This window comes from Candoia aspera, chromosome 2 (genome assembly GCF_035149785.1).
Source record: "Candoia aspera isolate rCanAsp1 chromosome 2, rCanAsp1.hap2, whole genome shotgun sequence".
Lineage (NCBI taxonomy): Eukaryota > Metazoa > Chordata > Lepidosauria > Squamata > Boidae > Candoia > Candoia aspera.
In genome coordinates, this window is record NC_086154.1 from 163,558,779 (window position 1) to 163,579,683 (window position 20,905).

The following is a 20,905-nucleotide window of genomic DNA, read 5'->3' on the forward strand; positions in this document are numbered from 1 at the left end:
TGCACAGGCACATAAACGTGTGAAAAGCGCAAAGCACCATACCATTGAAGAATTGGCTGTTTTGCATGCTTGGAAGGCTCATTTTGAGCGCTAAGATAACTGTTTTTCCAGAATTCTTCTTACTGAATGTTATATTCCTGCCTGTCTCCAACACATCCTTACAAGAATCATGCAAAACTTGGGGTTCTAGATATGTTAACTACAGAGAGGGGGGCCACTACTCGACGTGGTAAAAATTATTACTGCGTTGCTTTTCAACGAGCAATTTAGCTATGTAACTCTATTTATCGGAGGCGGAGCTTATAAATGAGGGTGGTGTTTCTGACCTCACATCCTGTTTAGGCCTTGTGGGTTTCTTTGAAAACGAAAAATATCCTTTTACTGCAAACGGGATTTGCAACAGTATTTATATTTTTGTAAACGAAGCGGGGACAAAGCGGAGCAATTTGGTCTGCCTTTCCTGTTGCCAGTGGGCGGCTGCGCTGTGGTAGCATAGAATTGGAAAGGGGAACATCTCCTCTCTTCTGCCCCCCCTCCACGCAGCATAGTTACAACAAAGAACATACCGTGGGGTGGGGAAGGGGGCAGGAAGGGATGCAGCATTAATCTTCCCCTTTAGGGCTCGCGGCTGGAGCAAATTCCGTGAGAACTAGAGACAGGAGGCGACAGTAACAAAGGATTTGGCCAGAGAGGTGAGTAGTTTTGCTGGAGAGTTTTGTGTGGGTTTTGGAGGGGGATATACTTAAGTATGGGAGCTGGGGATGTGTTCACAAAGGTCCAGATTTCTCATCTCTGTCCCCAGATCGTTCTTTCTCCTTGGAGGCGGGCGCGCGCAGCGGAATTTGGAAAGGAAGGTGTTGGGTTTGGAGAGAGAAGGAAGTCGGGAGATGCGGCAGGCCGGCCTATAGAGGATATAGGGCAAGCTGGTGTTCTTGATGCGGTACTTCGTAATAAATGGTTGTTGAGATTGCAGCGTTGTTCCGGTATTCTAGTGGTATTTTTTACCTTGTTATTGTCACTAGAATCCTGTAATATTAATGTCATGTCTTATAATCGGATTTGCTGGATGTGGTGTAGGTGAGCTAGTGTCGTCAACTTTAGGAGTGGTGGAACGCATGGAGCGGAGCTCTCTAATTTGGGGAGAGGAATGCTGAGGAACACGGAACATCCTCTGCGCTGAGAAAGGAGCCAGATGGTTTGAATACAAGTGGGAGATCTAGGACTGCATTTGCATTCTCTCCTGGGAAGAGAGAATGGATTGATGCATCGCTCTCTGTGTGTGTGTTGTCACTGTGATTATAAAATGCTGCAGAATTCCTGATACGTAGCTATTCGGTCTTTGGTTAAAAATATTCTGTTACATAAATTGATTGATTTCTGTACATACCACATTAAAGCGATCAGATTTACGATCAGACTCGGAGGAGAACAAAACTCCGGTATTTTTTAGCAGTTGAGTACAAGAGAATTTTGGAATTAGTTTGTTCAGCAGTGAGAAAAAGAATCTACACCATTTTCATAGTCTATTAAAGGTGCAAGAATTTTCTCCTCCTTCACATATTTGCATAAATGTGGGAGAGAGGACTGGATGGCTTAGTGAAGATAATTTGTGTTGGATGACACAACTTGAGTGCTTCTTGGCAACAGTTTCAACTGTTTTTGAAGTCTGCTTCTCAGTTTGTTTCTCTACATAGGAAGCAAGTAGCAGCTGGGTTGGGGGTGTTACAGTTATTGGAGTTTATTTATGTAGTGTTTAATATTGTTTAAGGACTAGTATTTACAAACTGCCTAATGTGTTGGTTTTGCATGTAAAAGATGTAATTTAGTTTGGATAAGATTGAGTAGAGCACAATTGCTTGAAAAGAGGGATTTGAGAAGTTAATAAAATTCGTATCTGTTTCCTGTTTCCCTTTGCACAGCCCATCCTGCATTTGAGGGAATTATGTTCCGGTTCATGAGAGATGGAGAGCCAGAGGATCCAATGTTTATGATGTGAGTCTAGGATCCTAGCCTTTCTACATAGGAGAAAAGCATTAGAACAATATTCCCAACTGGTGGTCCGCCAGGATTCTGCAAGTGTCACTGTTAAGAGTCACAAAAACTATTTTTAAAAATGGTCCAAAACTCAGGAAACTGTTTAATGCCACAAGATTTTGATATTTTTGCCTGAAATAGCTTGAGATTTGGTGATCTTGCAAGGTTTCAGCCATTTTAATTTAAAAAAAATGAAATAAAAATGATGATTTCTCAGACACCACCTAGGATGGTCTCTTTATTTGTCATGGTGTCTACAGATTTTAAGTCATTGGTGGTTTTCTTCAAAAGCTTTTGCATGATGACACAGTAGACCATATAAAGGAAAAGGGAGGGAGGGTATGAGGGAGATGGGCGGTGATAAAAATATGATAAATAACAGCTTGTGAAACACTGTGCTAGAGGAAGGAAACAGGACTGTTGGATTGATATGGATTACTTAGAGCAGTGTTTCTCAACCTTGACAACTTTAAGAGGTGTGGACTTCAACTCCCAGAGTTCCTCAGCCAGCCATGCTGGCTGGGGAACTCTGGGAGTTGTAGTCCACACCTCTTAAAGTTGCCAAGGTTGAGAAACACTGACTTAAGAGTTTTAACTCCCCTGTGAAACTTCTTTTCCCACAGGGATCCTCTTGCTATCCATCAGCAGCATGTGAATCGTGTACTTTCAGGGGGATTTGGATATAGCCCTTTCCTCAGCATTAGCAATGGGACAGTACCTGGAACACGCCAAGCTAGTCGAAGAATGCAGGTAATTAAGAAATCAGCGGATTGTGGCTAGATCTGTTTACTACTTTTGCTATAAATATGTAAGTTTCCAGTTTAGTGCTTTGGCTTGATCAGAAGAATCTGGGTTCTGTTTCAGTTATGTACCTATGCCCAAAGAAAGACAGTTACATGTTGCACTTCCCAACATCAAAACAGGGACATCCAATTAATTTTTAATTTATACCCCACCTTGTCACTCAGTGAGACTGCGGATACATAAACTATTAATATAAGCCCTAAACTATCTTTAAAAGTGCCTATTATTACTCCAAAATGAAATAGAAAAAGAGCAGTTGAGAACATCTCTAACCAAATTCTAGCAACACCATTTTAATTTGGAACCTGTAACATTGTAAATACTTCAGTGGGTCTGGGAAGAGTATTGTGCAAATAGGAAGCCCCCGCTGGAGACGACTAATTAAAATACCAGTGACTTACCAAGGTTTTCCCCAGAATTGCTATTTTTTAACTTGAGAGCAGAGGCCCAGCCATTCCTTAGCAAAACAGGGCTGCCTCTTCTTAAACAAAACCACTGAGTTGCTGTTTCATTGGGTTGCCCACTATGAACCTTGGAAGGTTCATTGCTATCTTCTTGGTCCACTTTGTAATACATTGTGTTTGCTTGCATATGTTACTCTGTTACCCATTCTCCTAATTTTGGAAGATCAATCTGAATAATTCACAGGCTTCTTTGGAATTATTCTCAAGGTTGGTTTCTTTTCTGTTGTCAAAGATGACTGATGAAGGAATTAAACAATATCAATCCCAGAACAGAGCAGTTAGGGTGAGGGAACAGTTCATTTCCTCTCTCCCTCCCACCCACCAAATGAGATCCATACTTTCTCCTTCCTTCAGTTGCAAAGCAGAAGAGCATCTGCCCTCTTCTTCCATTACTTACATTAGTATGTTTATGCCTGTGTTTATAGACGTTCTCAAAACAATTTAAAAAGTGGTTGAAGCAAGGCTGCTTTATTTTGTTTTTATATCAGACTTTTGCTGTGCCACAATCAAATGATATTCAGCAGTTTATATAAGACAAAAATTAAAATATTCACTGTCAGATTAAAAATCAGTCACAGTAACAAAATAACATCAGTAGATAGAAATGTATAGAATAGTAGTAGGAAGTGAATAATTAAATGTTTTATTTTTTGGAGGGAGGAAAGATGTTTAGGAGGTTTATATGAATTTTTTTTCCTCTTCGTTTTAATATAAGGGGGAGGAGTAACTGTACTTAGTGATTTTTATTATGTGTTAAAGAGGAATGATTTACAGAAATAATGTGTTTTGGTTTAATACAGAGTAAGAGATTGATTATGGAAACTTTGTATATCCTTGCTGTTAAAAGTCGGAAGCCACATCTTTTTGTAAATTAAAAAAAAATTCTTTTCTTGTGTTTCTGCACTTTTTTTGGTTTTTTGGTTTTGTTTTTATTGTAGTTTTTATTCTTTCTTTGAAACTTAGTAAAATTTACTATAAAGAAATAACAGAATAAACGCCCTGGCTAAAAACAATAAAAACAAAATAAAAGATAACAATAAAAACAAAGGTAAATAAAAAGTACAGGTAAGGGAAAAAAGAACAAGAACAAGGCCTACTTCTTTGCAGATAAAATGCGAAATCTCATTTATTAAGGTTTCCTTCTGTAATTTAATCTTAATCATGGCTTCCTATTAGCTTGCTTAGAATGGATATTTGGGAAATCTTTGGCAAGAGACTTTGCTTTTATGTAAAGTTACTTATTTAGTAAAATAGCAATACTTTCTATTATTCTGTGTACATTTATTAGATGTATATCCTGCCAATTCTCTGGGAGCTCAAGGCAGTATACACAGCACTTCCTCCTCCAGTCATCCACAACATCTACAGGCCTATCATGTAGTCTAACCAAAATTATCCAGTGAGTTCCAATGCTGAGACTGGACCTACATGTGGGTCTCCCCAGTTCTAGTCCAAGACCTTAACAGTCTCTCTTGTGATCTGTCATATGATAAAGAACCAAGTTTTGACAGAATGTAGTTGCTCTCCATCAAAATAATTGCCTGGTGAAGGTCTCTCAAAAGGGTTCTGTAGTAGAGATAATGCAAAATATTATTTTCACTTTTATGATATACTCGTTGTCTTCTGGTTCATCCACTTTTTTCTCTGACTCCCACAGACTCATTGCCAGCTTCCAACTTCTGAATTTAACATTCATATTTAAGAACCTTAGCAATTTGTTCCACAGATGTTTTTCTTTATTTGCCTCTTCTCTATCTGCCAAGATATTCAGCCCATTGATTTTCACTGTCTTTAACTTAGCACAGCTTTACTAGATTGGAAGTTTTGTGTTTGTATTTTAGCTTCTTCATCTGGGCAAGATTTCTAGACCTTAAATGAAGTAATCTTGCCTTTGATGCTTTCTTGTAAAATATTAAGTCACCTTTTTTGTATTTATTTGTGACTTTTCTAACTTCTCTTATGTGGCATTAAATAACCTTCAGGCTTCTGAAAGGAACTTGACATTACAAATAGTAATTCAGTTTTTAAGAAGTTCTTGTTTTGTAATTAAATACGTTTGACTTGGTTGGCAATTTCTACTGGTGTGTGTGTTGAACTTTATAGTGTTCTGGCCACAATTTCCAAATCATTTGATAACACTTAAATTTTATTTCAATTCCTAGAAACCAAATAAGGTGTTATTTAGGTTTGTCTCTTATCTCATAATTTCATGGTCAAGACAACAACCTTATATTTAATTAGTTGAGAATATATCCTGTAGAACTCAGTACTGTTTACATCAACACACAAAATTCAGTAGCACTGACAAGCATGTAGTGGATATATCTGTTTAGATTTTGGCTCTTTAACACAAATTTGGGTCATGATAATCAATTTGAGAATAGGTGAAGCTCTAGTATACACTTCTTTAATTTTTAAATTAAGTACTGAATTCCTTTGTCCTTTTCTATTCTATGCCAGATAAAACAAGTTTACTCTAGGGAAGTGAAGTCTAATTACTTTGTGTCCCTTTCTCACTTCTATAGGCTGGAACTGTTTCGCCCTTTGGGATGGTAGGAATGGTAAGCCATAATTTTCTGGTTTCCACAACTACTTGTTTCTTCCAACATGGTCCGTGTGATCTTCTTTTCTGGGTGGTAATTCAGCTTCCTTCAGTTGCAGCAAAGTTTTGTGACATTTTGAAAATAAAATTGTGAAAATAACGAGGACAGTAACATTTTCCAAATATTAACAATGGGTATGATGATTTTTATGGTAGTTCTCAGTCATTAAATATGATGCCAACAGGAAAGGAATTGAATACACCTCTTCAAGACAGAAAGCTGGGGTTTCTCTTTTGCATCTAGTGGATAGAACAACTTTCCCTCCGTCAGCCTTAACTCTGCCTTCTAGAGAAGAACAGCTTTTCCTTTTGGCTCCATTTTGGGCAGAGAAATAATTATGGTTGATCACACAGTCAGCCAGATGTTTAGACTGGATTTGGCATTTTTGTCCACCAATCGAGTCCTTCCCAAGGACCTGGGATAGGCAGATGATGTTATTTAATAATATTATTTTGGGGCTGAGAAATATTATTATTACTATTATTCTATAACACTATTCTATAACATTATTACTATTACTATTACTACTATTACCTGGTGCATCCAAAGAAGGGAAGGGAAGGTGTACACGGGCTGCTCCCAGGTTCAGCTTATGCTCACTCACTTCATACTCACAGCCTGTTGAGGCATGTAGATCTTGTCAACCCCCCTTGCTTTCTACCTGGGTTTTCCAGATAGGTGCGGCTTGAGCAGACAAGAGACACAGCCCTGGTCAACAGCTGGGATATAATTAGGGACACACACAGATCACTTCCAACTGAACACTGAGGAACAACAGGTTCTTTGTAATACACGGAGACCAATGAATTTAAAGTAACAGCAAAATTTTACTGGTTGCAATGTACCTTTGCTCTTTCTCACACATGCACATACACACTCAACCACACTTATCCACGTCCTTCTCAACTAGGCTGCTAGGCACTAGCTAGAGGGACAGAAGCCACCAAGTTGCCACCAAGTCTGGATCCAAAGACTACTCAAGGAGTGGGCAGGCTTTGGGACCCCTTTTATTCCCCAATGTCCTTGCTTTGTTGATTCACAAGACTGGCAGCTACTCTTGCCTTGTTAATTTACAAGTCTGGTAGCTGTTGATGGGATGGGGGGGGTGGGTTTTCCATGCACACAGGCCCAACTTCCTTTGTCTGGTTTAGGTGACATTTTTCCTTTGTTTCCTTAATGACTTGCTTCCTTCTTATCTACCTCCCTGAAGGGATCTTTTAGACAAGAGTCTTTATGTGCCTGCTTCATCTTTAGGTTATGGCAGCTTCAGCCTAGTATCACAAAGGGAAGGGAAGGGAGGGGAAGGGAAGGGAAAGGAGAAAGATGCACTGCTTGTGGAACCTTGCTGTCTGTCAAGGTACTGCTTGAGAAGAATAGGGCAGGAGAAGCTCCCATCTTCTTAGTAAAGAAGCACAGGATCTACAGGTGTCAGATCTGCAATGTTTTCTCAGACAGATGAGCACAGCACTGCTGGAACATGACCTGTTGGGAGTGGGAGTGTGTAGGGATGAGTTTTACTTTTGCCAGATCATGGCAGAATTGAAGGCTCCAGGATGCAAAGGCCTTGGAATTTCTCAAACAGTACTACCTAGCAGGCATCATATGAAGAAACTCAGAGAGTTGAGGGTGGTATGCTTGGTGTTGAAAGTATTGTCCCATCTAGAACATGGTTGACATGTTCTAATTCAAAAATTATTTTGACAAACTATACATCAATGGGAGTGGAATGAGATTGTAGGGATTTTAGATGGAAGTATCATGCAGTTCTTCAGCAAAGGATCGTTACCTTGTCGTGGTGCTGGAGCTTGAGCACCTCAATGATGCCATGAGCTAAACCGTGAAGGGCCACCCAAAACGGGAAGGTCATGACAGAGAGGTCAGACTAAATGCGATCCCTGGGGAAGGTAATGGCAACCCACCCCAGTATTCTTGCCATGAAAACTAAATGGATCAGTACAACCAGAGATATGTCGGTATACCATCGGAAGATGAGACCCCCAGGTCGGAAGATGGTCAAAATGCTACTGGGGAGGAACAGAGGATGAGTTCAACTAGCCCCAGACGTGATGACGCAGCTAGCTCAAAGCCGAAAGGACGGCTAGCAGCCGACGGTGCTGGTGGTGAACGGTGAATCCAATGTTCTAAGGATCAACACACCATTGGAACCTGGAATGTAAGATCTATGAGCCAGGGCAAATTTGATGTAGTTATTGGTGAGATGTCAAGATTAAAGATAGACATTTTGGGCATCAGTGAACTGAAATGGACTGGAATGGGCCACTTCACATCAAATGACCACCAGATCTACTACTGTGGACAAGAGGACCACAGAAGAAATGGAGTAGCCTTCATAATTAATAGTAAAGTGGCTAAAGCAGTGCTTGGATACAATCCAAAAAACGACAGAATGATCTCAATTCAAATTCAGGGCAAGCCATCTAACATCACAGTGATCCAAATATACGCCCCAACCACAAATGCTGAAGAAGCTGAAGTAGAGCAGTTCTATGAGGATCTGCAGCACCTACTGGACAACACACCTAAAAGAGATGTTATTTTCATCACAGGAGACTGGAATGCTAAGGTGGGCAGTCAAATGATACCTGGAATTACAGGTAAGTATGGCCTGGGAGAACAAAATGAAGCAGGACATAGGCTGATAGAATTTTGCCAAGACAATTCACTCTGCATAACAAACACTCTCTTCCAACAACCTAAGAGACGGCTTTATACATGGACTTCACCAGATGGACAACACCGAAATCAGATTGACTACATCCTTTGCAGCCAAAGGTGGCAGACATCTGTACAGTCGGTAAAAACAAGACCTGGAGCTGACTGTAGTTCAGATCATGAACTTCTTCTTGCACAATTTAAGATCAGACCAAAGAGATTAGGGAAGACCGACAGATCAGCTAGATATGAGCTCACTAATATTCCTAAGGAATATGCAGTGGAGGTGAAGAATAGATTTAAGGGACTGGACTTAGTAGATAGGGTCCCGGAAGAACTCTGGACAGAAGTTGGCAGCATTGTTCAGGAGGCGGCAACAAAATACATCCCAAAGAAAGAGAAAACCAAGAAGGCAAAATGGCTGTCTGCTGAGACACTAGAAGTAGCCCAAGAAAGAAGGAAAGCAAAAGGCAACAGTGATAGGGGGAGATATGCCCAATTAAATGCAAAATTCCAGAGGTTAGCCAGAAGAGATAAGGAATTATTTTTAAACAAGCAATGCGCGGAAGTGGAAGAAGACAATAGAATAGGAAGGACAAGAGACCTCTTCCAGAAAATTAGAAACATCGGAGGTAAATTCCAGGCAAAAATGGGTATGATCAAAAACAAAGATGGCAAGGACCTAACAGAAGAAGAAGAGATCAAGAAAAGGTGGCAAGAATATACAGAAGACCTGTATAGGAAGGATAATAATATCGGGAATAGCTTTGACGGTGTGGTCCGTGAGCTAGAGCCAGACATCCTGAAGAGTGAGGTTGAAGGGGCCTTAAGAAGCATTGCTAATAAGGCAGCAGGAGATGATGGCATCCCAGCTGAACTGTTCAAAATCTTACAAGATGATGCTGTCAAGGTAATGCATGCTATATGCCAGCAAATTTGGAAAACACAAGAATGGCCATCAGATTGGAAAAAATCAACTTATATCCCCATACCAAAAAAGGGAAACACTAAAGAATGTTCAAACTATCGAACAGTGGCACTCATTTCACATGCCAGTAAGGTAATGCTCAAGATCCTTCAAGGTAGACTTCAGCAGTTCATGGAGCGAGAATTGCCAGATGTACAAGCTGGCTTTAGAAAAGGCAGAGGAACTAGAGACCAAATTGCCAATATCCGCTGGATAATGGAAAAAGCCAGGGAGTTTCAGAAAAACATCTATTTCTGTTTTATTGACTATTCTAAAGCCTTTGACTGTGTGGACCATAACAAATTGTGGCAAGTTCTTAGTGGTATGGGGATACCAAGTCATCTTGTATGCCTCCTGAAGAATCTGTATAACGACCAAGTAGCAACAGTAAGAACAGACCACGGAACAACGGACTGGTTTAAGATTGGGAAAGGAGTACGGCAGGGCTGTATACTCTCACCCTACCTATTCAACTTGTATGCAGAACACATCATGCGACAAGCTGGACTTGAGGAATCCAAGGCTGGAGTTAAAATCTCTGGAAGAAACATTAACAATCTCAGATATGCAGATGATACCACTTTGATGGCTGAAAGTGAAGAGGAACTGAGGAGCCTTATGATGAAGGTGAAAGAAGAAAGTGCAAAAGCTGGCTTGCAGCTAAACCTCAAAAAAACCAAGATTATGGCAACCAGCTTGATTGATAACTGGCAAATAGGGGGAGAAAATGTAGAAGCAGTGAAAGACTTTTGTATTCCTAGGTGCAAAGATTACTGCAGATGCTGACTGCAGTCAGGAAATCAGAAGACGCTTAATCCTTGGGAGAAGAGCAATGACAAATCTCGATAAAATAGTTAAGAGCAGAGACATCACACTGACAACAAAGGCCCGCATAGTTAAAGCAATGGTGTTCCCCGTAGTAACATATGGCTGCAAGAGCTGGACCATGAGGAAGGCTGAGAGAAGGAAGATCGATGCTTTTGAACTGTGATGTTGGAGGAAAATTCTGAGAGTGCCTTGGACTGCAAGAAGATCAAAGCAGTCCATCCTCCGGGAAATAAAGCCAGACTGCTCACTTGAGGGAATGATATTAAAGGCAAAACTGAAATACTTTGGCCACATAATGAGAAGACAGGACACCCTGGAGAAGATGCTGATGCTAGGGAGAGTGGAAGGCAAAAGGAAGAGGGGCCGACCAAAGGCAAGATGGATGGATGATATTCTAGAGGTGACGGATTTGCCCCTGGGGGAGCTGGGGGTGTTGACCGACAGGAAGCTCTGGCGTGGGCTGGTCCATGAAGTCACGAAGAGTCGGAAGCAACTAAACGAAAAAACAACAACAATCATGCAGTTGGATGAAAATATATCTGGCTTCCCTGTCAATAGTGTGTGTAAAAGGAGCATAGGATATAACTGTAGACAGGGGAACCAAGAGCCTGTCATGGGTGTGTAAGTGGATCCTACATCCACAGTTCTGTTTGCAACAGTGGACATCAGGAAAGTAAGAAGGTTTATCTTCTGATTTCAAGATAACAGGGCAGAAGGAATTGATGCCCTGCTGGCACCATGGCCAAAGAGTCTAATATATAAACACTAATCCTGACTAAGCTGACCCACAAAATGAGGATGCTCAGGGCATAGATAATCTTAATTCCTCCCTTTTTGCCCAGGGTACTGAGACCTTGGTACTGAGCACTATGGAGATGGGTAGGGAGCTTCCCAGATACCTGCCAGTACATCCAGACATACTGAGCCTAGGTCTCACCCTCTGCCTGAATCCATAATGACTTCAGCCTGTGCCTGGAACTTGAATGGGGCATCTTCTGAGGGCCAGCCTGCCAGACCTCAGCAGTGACACCATCTTGGCATCTAGGTAGCTTAAGTACCATCAGAATCTTGGCATGCCCTTGAGCATTGGTGCAGGAGACAGAGATGAATAGTGATAGGTTTCTAGAGAGGGTCTGGATAATAGCCTGAAGACCAGTACCTTCCACAATCAGGTCACTCATCTGGGGTTCACACTGTAGGACAGATAAAAGTTTCATTTTGCAACATCCCTAAGTTCACTGTTTTCACAGGGGCACCAGTCTACTGTTTCCCCAGTTTCCTTTATGGGATCTGACATTGGTTCTGAGAGCAATTACCACTGTCCCTTTTGAACACATTAGAGAGCCCCATCAGCACTTTCACACAGAAATCAACCTTTCTAATGGCAATGTCCTTGGCCTGTGAGAGATGAGAAACTACAGGGTCTCTCAAAGGAGACTTGATTGTGTTCCACCAACACAGGGTAGTTTTTGGGGCTTTACCCATGATTTCATGCCAAAGATTAATTTCACGTTTCTCGGGATAGGAGATACTGCTACCAAGTTTCTTCCCCAATTCTGAGTAAAATATTTGAAACAAATTAGACATATACAGAACCTTAAGAATTTGCCTTAAGTCCCCTCTAGGGGAGTGGAAGGCTGACAGCTTATTCATCCCCTTTGAGAGAGGAGATGAGTAGGTGGGTCACGGAGTGTATTACTCTGGCCTAGGCAAGCAAATCCTGACTGGCATCACAGCCTATTCCATCAGTCTCAGGGGCTCTGGAAGTGGGGATTCTGCTAATAGACCTATGCAGGGTGAGAACCTGGGCAGAGGCAACTGGCTTCATAAAGCATTCCAAGACAGACAAATTCACCTTGGCAGAGGCAGCCTCCCAATGCTCTGTACTATGGAGGATGCTTTAACCCATGCTGGTCAACCGGGCACACTGCTGCAGTACAGACTTCCTTCTTGGCTCCATCTTTAGTGACTGAGAATTGCATTTGGACTTACCGTGTACCATTGTGGTAACCAAAAGATGGACCCAACAATCCCACTGAAAAGTAAGGGTCTGTAGAGGTAATTAGGAGGAATTTCTTAAACTTGTTCTTTATCCATAGCTTGTATGTGAGTGGTTTTGTGTTTCTTTGTTTTCCTTCATTACCATACTGAAAGCATGTTTTACTTGTATTTATTCCTGAAATCGTCTATTAATAAAGATGTTCCTAAACCATTTTCTCAGCTGAAGTTATTATGAGGGGGGAGGGATTCTTTCTACTAGATGCAAAATTCTAAGCCCCGCTTTCTGACTAGAAGAGGGAAAGTCTTTTCAAAGTAACTAAGAGACGATCAAAAAGCAGGAATTTTCAGTAAAAATATTACTGAATTTGAATTAAACTTTTTTCAGTGACCTTTTAAGATAAAAAAATATACTAGGGTGGAATTGGGTAGCTTATCAATCTAATAAATGTCGTAAAAGCATATTGAATATGTTCTTAAATACATATTTAAACATACCTTAAGAGTATATCATTTGGCACTTGGCAGATTGCAGATAAGGAGGAAAAGATAATTCAGAGGTCTAGAGAACTTTACATACATATTGACCACAAAGTGATCTGATCACGGTAAAGGACCGTTTACACTGTCCTCCATTTTCAAATCACATATAATCTACTCCAAGTAAAAAACTAGGTCTAAGGCGCCTGCCTGTATGCATCAGACCTGAGATTGCCTAAGCACATCCTGATCTCACATCCAGAGCATGGATATTAAAATCTCCCAGCACTAAAGTCTGGGAGACTCCAGCACTAGCTGGACATCTGGAAAAACAGGCAAGTCTACCATAGCAGCAGGATAATCAGTGCACCTACATTAGCCCTAACATTATTTTCTGGCCCAACTTCACTTGAAGGGCACTCATATCTGGTCACCTGTGGAGTAGCACATCTGGTCAGTGCCAATGTCTCTTGAAAAATTGTTGCCATGATCCCTCCCAGAGCTTGATGTTAGGACTGCTGCAGTACCTGAAACCCAGGCGGGCAAATGTTAGGGCTACATTCCTGTCCTCACCCAGCAAAGTTTGTGTGATGCAGGCACAACCCTAACCCATAATACTTGTTGAATGGTGCCATTCCCAGCAAATGTTTCTGTAGAACTCCATTTCAGCAGTCTCTCTTCTCCAGTTGCCACTTCCAATCACGCTGTCTCTAACAGGCCTCTTCTTTGCTGCTGCCATTCTGTTACACCTACTTTCTTGGCCAGCCTTCTTCCAAGCTCACTGTTCTTCCTGGTGGTTTGGCCATAGTGGCCACAACAATGCAAGACACAGTGGTCTCCTTGAACTCTTAAAAAAATTGCCACAGATATGTGTAGTGAGCTAGGAAGTGTTTTCTGAATCTGTGCCCTTGAGTTTGGAGCATTCATATCGTTATGGTTATAGAAAGTACTCATGAACAGTTGCTAGAAATGGCAACAGCTCCCCATTTCAACTAGTCACTCTCCACAAAGCTCTTGTTTTTTTGTCTGTTCAGGCAGGTGGATTTATGGACATGTTTGGAATGATGAATGACATGATTGGGAACATGGTGAGTTCATTTTGTCTGCATCTCTTTTCCCATATACAGTAGTTCTAGTTGATACTATAGGCAATGTAAAAGTCCCTTTAAATGGGCAGAGGGCAGAGAAATGGGAAAACGTCTGGCCTCACTGATACGTGATGTGACAGCAGTGTAGGAGCACAGTTTTTATCAACCGAGCTTCAATTATTGTTCATTTGTTTGAATTACAAGTATTCCAGAGTGCCATGATATGTAGATACGGGTAGAGAATACAGTAGCCATGGCTGTGGTGTTACTGTCACAGAATTTGTGCTTTTTTCCAAGGTATTCCCAGTACTGAGAGGCCAACATCCAGGGCTGTGTATATGTAGCAGACTCCACCTGAGTTCAGAGAAAGAAAGCAAGTCAAATTATGCAAAACTGTAAATATTACATAATAAGATTTGTAAAATAGCTGCATACCTCAGCTAAAACAGGGGAGTTTTTCTTAGTGCATAATTTGAATGAAATTAGAGCAGGATTTAAAATTAATAAAACTCTGCACAAGTCCTAGTGCAGGAGGTATTAGTAAGGTTCAGCCTTACTAATTTATGCACTCTTCAGATGGGCAGAAGCAGGATCTCTTTCTCCCGTCTCCATACTTGTTTCTTTCCCATTCTTTTTTGAAAACTATTGCAGACACAGAGAGATAAATCAAATCTTGCTTGAGAAATATCAAGAAGGAACCCTCAGGAGGGGAACTGAAAGACTACAGCTTGCAGGAGTTACATTTTTGGTGTGGCATCAGAGCCACATAAGAGCCTTTTCCAAAACTGCTGCAAAATTTTACTTTTGTAGTATCTCAGAAGAAAAAAATTACCAATTAACAGGGCAGTGTTTTGGAGTGTGCCTCTGGAGAACCATCAGTGCCAAGTGCTGCTCTGCTTTGGAAGATTTATTTGTCTTTTATACAGTGGATAGATTCAGGGCAATTTCTATTTCTTATTTTATTTATTTTTTCATTGTACTTTAGGAGCACATGACAAGTGGTGCCAATTGCCAGACATTTACTTCTTCCACCGTCATATCCTACTCAAATCTGGGTGATGGCCCTAAAGTCTATCAGGAGACCTCAGAGACACGCTCTGCACCTGGTGGGGTAAGAAATTGGCTGATTCCTTTGACAGAACATTTAAAGAAGCCCCCAGATTGGTTAATCCACTGGGCATTCATCTACATGAATACAAACGTAAGGGGAAGCAGGATATGAGGTAAGACTCATTTTCAGATATGGGATGAGCCCTTTCACATGGCAATTAACAGTGACAGCAAAGGGTACCTATTTTATAATTTGATACAAGTTGGTTCCTGCTGAGGCAAAACTGAAGAATTTCAAGGGGAACTTCAGGAAGGCTACCAGCAATACTACTTTGTTTTGATTATGACCTATCTGCTACTCTCAGATCCGGGAGACACGGCGGACGGTGCGAGATTCTGACAGTGGGCTGGAGCAGATGTCAATTGGGCACCACATCAGAGAACGTGCACACATCATGCAGCGCTCACGCAATCATCGCACAGGTGACCAAGAGGAGAGGCAAGACTATATCAACCTGGATGAGAGTGAGTGTTCCCTTGCCACTGCCCTCTTTTCCTGCATCAGGCTGCACAGCCTGTCAACACTCAGTTGCTGCTTTCCTGTTTTGATTTTCAGGTGATGCAGCTGCATTTGATGATGAATGGAGGCGAGAGACATCCCGCTTCCGGACACAGAGGGGGCTGGACTATCGGCGTCATGATGGAAGCAGTGGCCGAAGAATTGAGGGGGGTCGTCTTGCTATTCAGGGACCTGAGGATTCTCCAACCAGACAGTCGCGTCGGTACGACTGGTGAATCCACAGCAGATGTGGGGGGTGGTGCAGTGCGGTCACCCCCAAATCTACTTTCATGCTCTTGTAAGTCTTAATTGTCACCCCTCACTTGCACCACGTGCATGCCTTCAAGCTTCTCAGATAAGAGAGTATGTGATCTTGTGATCCAAACCACCTTTTCAAATGAGTTGAGGCAGTGGTTTATTTTACAGCCTAGAAGAGTTTGCTTTCTTTTTAGTAATTCCAGGCACACTAATAAAATGATGTACCTGGTAAAGCAACAAGCACATTTGTAAGCTGGAAATCAAAGCTGCTGCTTGCAGAGCATGAGAGAACATTAAGTCCAGCAGGCTTCCAGAAAAGCCTGTGATTTGGCTGTCATTTAGTCATTTTACAGGGAAAATATGAGATCTTTGTGGAAGACAACTTTTTTTTTCTTTTTTCTGTTTTTTGCAGGGGGAGGGGAGAATTCTGGAAATTGAAGTGAATGAAGGCTGTTCTCAGCAAAAGAGTTTTTATAAAACTAAAAAGAAAACCTCTTCCTAACAAAATAGGGCTCCTAACACAGTTCTCTTTTTGAAATTAAGCTTGTTGAAATTTTCTCACTACCTTGGTGGGAGATTACCTGGGGACAAATTATGAACAAATATGTAAACAAATAATAAAAAGCAGTATGCAGACAGAATTTTAAGAATTATAATATTGAGAAGTCCTTTGCTGTCATGGAAGCAGACACAAGAGATTCTGTGCTTTTCCCAGGGAAGATGGCAAGATGCAGAGAGCCTAAAATTACCGTTCCTGTTTTCACTGACCATCAGGTTTGAATCCTGATGTTTTGTTCAAAAGCATCTTTGATCAGGTTCACCTTCCTGCAAAACAAACTCTTTTATAGCTACACTTATGGATAACAGAAAGGATCTTACAGCATGTTGATAATACAGAATTGCAGCATCCGAGCTCATTTGAAAATCTATCTCTATCTATCTATCTATCTATTTATCTATTTATTTATTTATTTATTAAACTTTTCACCGCCCATCTCCTCCGAATGGAGGGACTCTGGGCGGTTTACAACATAAAACAACTATATAATAAAATTCCAATATAAAATATAGACTAAAACAATTTTAAAAACTACCAAATATAATACAATATTTGGATATTGATTTCAGTTAGGATTTGCTGCCTTAGAGCAGTGTTTCTTAAATCTTTTTTCTGTCAGGACCCCTTTCCACTTTTAAAAAGTATGGAGGACCCCAAAAGAGCTTTTGTTTCTATGGGTTATATTTATTGATAATTATTGATAAGGGACGCGGTGGCGCTGCGGGTTAAACCGCTGAGCTGCCGATCGGAAGGTCGGCGGTTCGAAACCGCGTGGCGGGGTGAGCTCCCGTTGCTCGTCCCAGCTCCTGCACACCAAGCAGTTCGAAAACATGCAAATGTGAGTAGATTAATTGGTACCGCTTCGGCGGGAAGGTAACGGCGTTCCGTGAGTCATGCTGGCCACATGACCACGGACGGGTCCTTAGGGACAACGCCGGCTCCAAGGCTTAGAAACGGAGATGAGCACCGCCCCCTAGAGTCGGACACGACTGGACTTTACGTCAAGGGAAACCTTTACCTTTACTACCATATTAAAAATTAAAATTGATGCATTTGTAGAATATTTATTGAATTATGTAAAAAGTACAATATTAAACCCATTAGATATTAACACAAATAAAATATTTCTCATGGAAAAACCTTATTTTTTAACAAATTAAAAAAATAACAGGGAGTTCCAGTGGGAACATGGCAGACTGAACAGCTGTGCCCGTGGGCTCAGTGGGCAGAACTGACAACGCAGCAGTTTTCTAGGGCTCAGGCAGACTTTTCTGAAGTCCAGGAGTGTTTTCTGGAAAAAAGGAAAACACCTGGAATCACCCCATCTGTCCTCTGGATGGCTGCTTGCAGCCAGAAGATCACAAACAGCGTTTGCTTTCGACTGGTAAGAGCAGCCGGAAGGCTGGGACATCACCATTTCCAAGCCGTGCTGTATCCTTAAAGGGACACTAAGACCGGCCACCCCATTTCTAAATCACCCAATTTATATTTCTTTTAAGTATGCATACCCTAAGAGAGGCTTTCTACAGCAAGGAGAAGCAGGTTCTCTTGGTGCTTATTGTTATCTTTGGGATCAATTTTTTAAAAATTCTTTTTAAGTTTTGGACTTCGTTTTCCATCCAAATATTAAGGAGGATTGAGAGTAAATAATTGTTTCCTTGTTATTTTTGTACTAAATTTGAAGATATTAGCATTTTCCTACACGTTGAATCAGCTGTTTTGAACTTTCAGTTTTCTGCTTCTACTTTCCCTGGGGAACTGTCCTCATATTTCACTTTTGCCTGTGTAAACACATTCTGGAATTCTTTCATATCTTCGACTTTCGCTGGTTAAGCTCCTGGGGGCACCGTAATCTACTGCTTGAGACATGGAGGATTTTAAACAGGTTTTCTCTGACTTCCAACAAGATTTTAAACAGATTCTTTCTGATTCCTACTAAGTTTATGCAAGGCATTTAGGACATTGTAGAAAATATGAGGTCTAAAATGTGTCATCTGGTTGGGGATGTTGTGGATGAAACTGAGGATTTTAACAGTGACAGAAATGTCTCTTCTAAGAGTGAGATGGGGACTTCCGTTGAAATGCTGGATGAAGATTGGATAGTTGAGTTGGAGAAATTTAAGGGAGAAAGCAAGTTGCAAGCCACAAGTGAAATTGATTTTCTGGTGGAGTGCCAGGAAAAGGAAGGGATTATTATGTATGGGAGGTTTCCTGAAGAGAAGTCAGAGTTTTTGAGTGGGGCGGTTGGGCTGTTTGATCTTCTTAAGAAAAAAGCTCTGTGTACATTGTGGGGATATGTAAATGCTTTGGTTTATTTTGAAGTGGGATAAGGGTTTGAGAATGTATTTATCTGGATTGTTTTTAAGGCTTGGCTGATTTCATTTATCTTTAATGATTTGGATTTAGATAAATAAGGTATAAAAATGTCTACTTGGATGGTTTTGGGTTTATTAAGATTAAGATCATTAAAATTGTACTACTAATGGCAGACAATTTATGTGCTTTTTAGTTTGATTTTTTTTAATAGTAGAAATGTATGGAATAGTAGGAAGGGAATAATTAAATAGATGTTATCTTTGGGGAGGGGGAAGTTTTTTAGGTTTATATGAATTTTTCTTTTAATATAAGGGGAGGGAAAAACTGTACTTAGTGTTTTTATAGTGTGCCAATGTGGAATGATTTATAGAAATAAAGTGGTTTTGGTTTAATATAGAGTAAGGGATCAACTTTGAAAAAAAAATTCTGTTGTGTTTTCACTCTTTTTTTAGTTTTTTTTCATTGTATTTTGTTTTTCTGTAGCTTTTATCTTTGCTTGAAACTTAATAAAATTCTTATAAAAAATACCACTTAGAAGAGTTGTTTTCAATTTTTGCAAATATCTTCAATATCTGGTAAATAATTTTGATTTCGTTGTCCCCTGAGAGGGTTTGGGGGGGGACCCCCCTCAGGTCCTCAGACCACACTTTAAGAAATGCTGCCATAGAGTGATGTGAACTTTGGAATGGCTTACCTTTTTTTCTTAGGAAGCCTTAGAGTTTTAATTTTGTTTAGCTGCTGAGGCTTTTCTGTGAACAGATTCTGTACTTGAAGAATCATGATTCTGATTCTTATACTGTAGTATAAAAATGTTGTAAAATGTGACTGAAATAATGTATATTCTGTATAGGAACTAGATATCTCGGCTGCATAAAAAAATAGAAAATTGGATTTTGGTTTACTCAGATTGAATTAGATAAAAACATTGTTATTTGTTTCTGGCGACTGAAAATGGTAACTACAGTATTACTCAAAACTGGATTTAATAAAGAATGAGACCTGTTTCTCATTAGGATGGCAAATCTGTTTGTGAATTGTATCCCTGGCTGTCTTGAAAGATTACCTGGCTCCATTTAAAAAAAGAAAAAAAATGCCTCCACAAAGAAAATCAGTGGGAAGAAGAAAAGTATTAGCTTTCTTTCTGTATACAGAAAACTTCTTGTCAGTTTTCTATGTGCAATACATTTATTTTGATTAAAAATCCAGTATTTGAATTCCAGCCAGGGCATTTTGCATTCAGTTTCTCCTTGTTCACCGTCCTCCTGTATGTGCCTTCTGCACCCTTTCTGACTTCTGTTGTTTCTTTTCTTCTCTTCCCATCCTTTTACTTAGGTACAGACAGTGAAACTCTGATGGTGAAGCCCCTACAAGACAACACTTGGATCTTCCGCAAGCTGAATTCTAGCTTCCTGCCCTCCTAAGATTTAAATTGACTAACTCTGCATAGTTATATTTCTTGCATAGAACAGTTGGCCAAGGAGAATGTGAGGGACCTTTGTCTATAAATGAGTAACATACCAATTACTGTTTTCCTCTAACTCCTTTCCGCCCTACAAAAGCTCCCCAATTTTCCATTTGGATATTTTCGGGCGATTCAGGAGTTCTTGCTCATCCCCATACCTCATTTCTACTTACCCATCTCAAACAGCAGCCACATAACAGTTGACCTGCTATTAGTTTCAAGTAGTTGGAAAACAACCTTTAGTTGTCCCTGCTCTTGGCCAGCCTGCCTTCCCTGGAACTTGGGATATGTATGAGGTGCAAGGGATCAAATGAGGTGCGGACAAACCAAGCAGGTCCTACCTCTGTTCTCCAGTTGTCAGCTCCCAATCTTATAAAATTTGATTTTGTGAAACTTGTAACTAAATGTTTATTGAGTTGAATAAAGAAATGGAACCTGTAAAGCAAATGGGATCCGCCTCTACTTCAGTGTTTGTGTCCAAGTTCTCAAAAGACAAAGACTTAGTGGAGACTGTTTTCTTAGAACCTCTTGACTTCATAGCTTGTGGCGTCCCTTACTGAATGAGCACCCGGCAGCTGAAGTTATTTTTTTTAAAGGCCCATATTTTATGTGAGAGGGTTACAGAATCCTTAATGGAACAAGGATAGCATTAAACCCCATGGCCCTACTGTTCCAGCTTTGATTAGAATGAACATGGACTTCTTTCCATTCTCTTCAGGACAAGAGCTTTTGAGAGGTTTAGGTACCTTTTTGTTTTTGGCT

The 20,905-nt window shown here is 40.6% G+C and overlaps 1 protein-coding gene across 3 annotated transcripts; it reads left to right on the top strand.

Moving 5' to 3' along the window:
• Positions 1-333: 333 nt before the first annotated feature.
• On the top strand, positions 334-20,590 carry MLF2 (myeloid leukemia factor 2). 3 transcript variants are annotated; one of them, XM_063294679.1, is made up of 9 exons: positions 334-692; positions 1,920-1,992; positions 2,658-2,784; positions 5,828-5,863; positions 13,886-13,939; positions 14,925-15,050; positions 15,355-15,514; positions 15,606-15,797; positions 20,014-20,590. In XM_063294679.1, exons 2-8 carry the CDS (start codon positions 1,943-1,945, stop codon positions 15,782-15,784), a joined length of 732 nt encoding a protein of 243 aa, XP_063150749.1. In that variant the 5' UTR covers positions 334-692; positions 1,920-1,942; the 3' UTR covers positions 15,785-15,797; positions 20,014-20,590. The 3 variants fall into 3 exon arrangements, 1 of the variants encoding a protein (XP_063150749.1); XR_010067292.1 differs by having other exon boundaries at positions 335-692; positions 15,606-15,846; XR_010067293.1 differs by lacking the exon at positions 334-692 and adding an exon at positions 920-940 and having other exon boundaries at positions 15,606-15,846.
• Positions 20,591-20,905: the final 315 nt, after the last annotated feature.

What these genes read in the sequence shown, in the direction of transcription:
- MLF2 (XM_063294679.1), top strand. Translation starts at nt 1,943, where the DNA reads ATGTTCCGGTTCATGAGAGATGGAGAGCCAGAGGATCCAATGTTTATG. An exon ending in AAGCTAGTCGAAGAATGCAG is followed by an intron (nt 2,785 to 5,827) that starts GTAATTAAGAAA and finishes TCACTTCTATAG; the next exon opens with GCTGGAACTGTTTCGCCCTT. An exon ending in CCTTTGGGATGGTAGGAATG is followed by an intron (nt 5,864 to 13,885) that starts GTAAGCCATAAT and finishes TTGTCTGTTCAG; the next exon opens with GCAGGTGGATTTATGGACAT.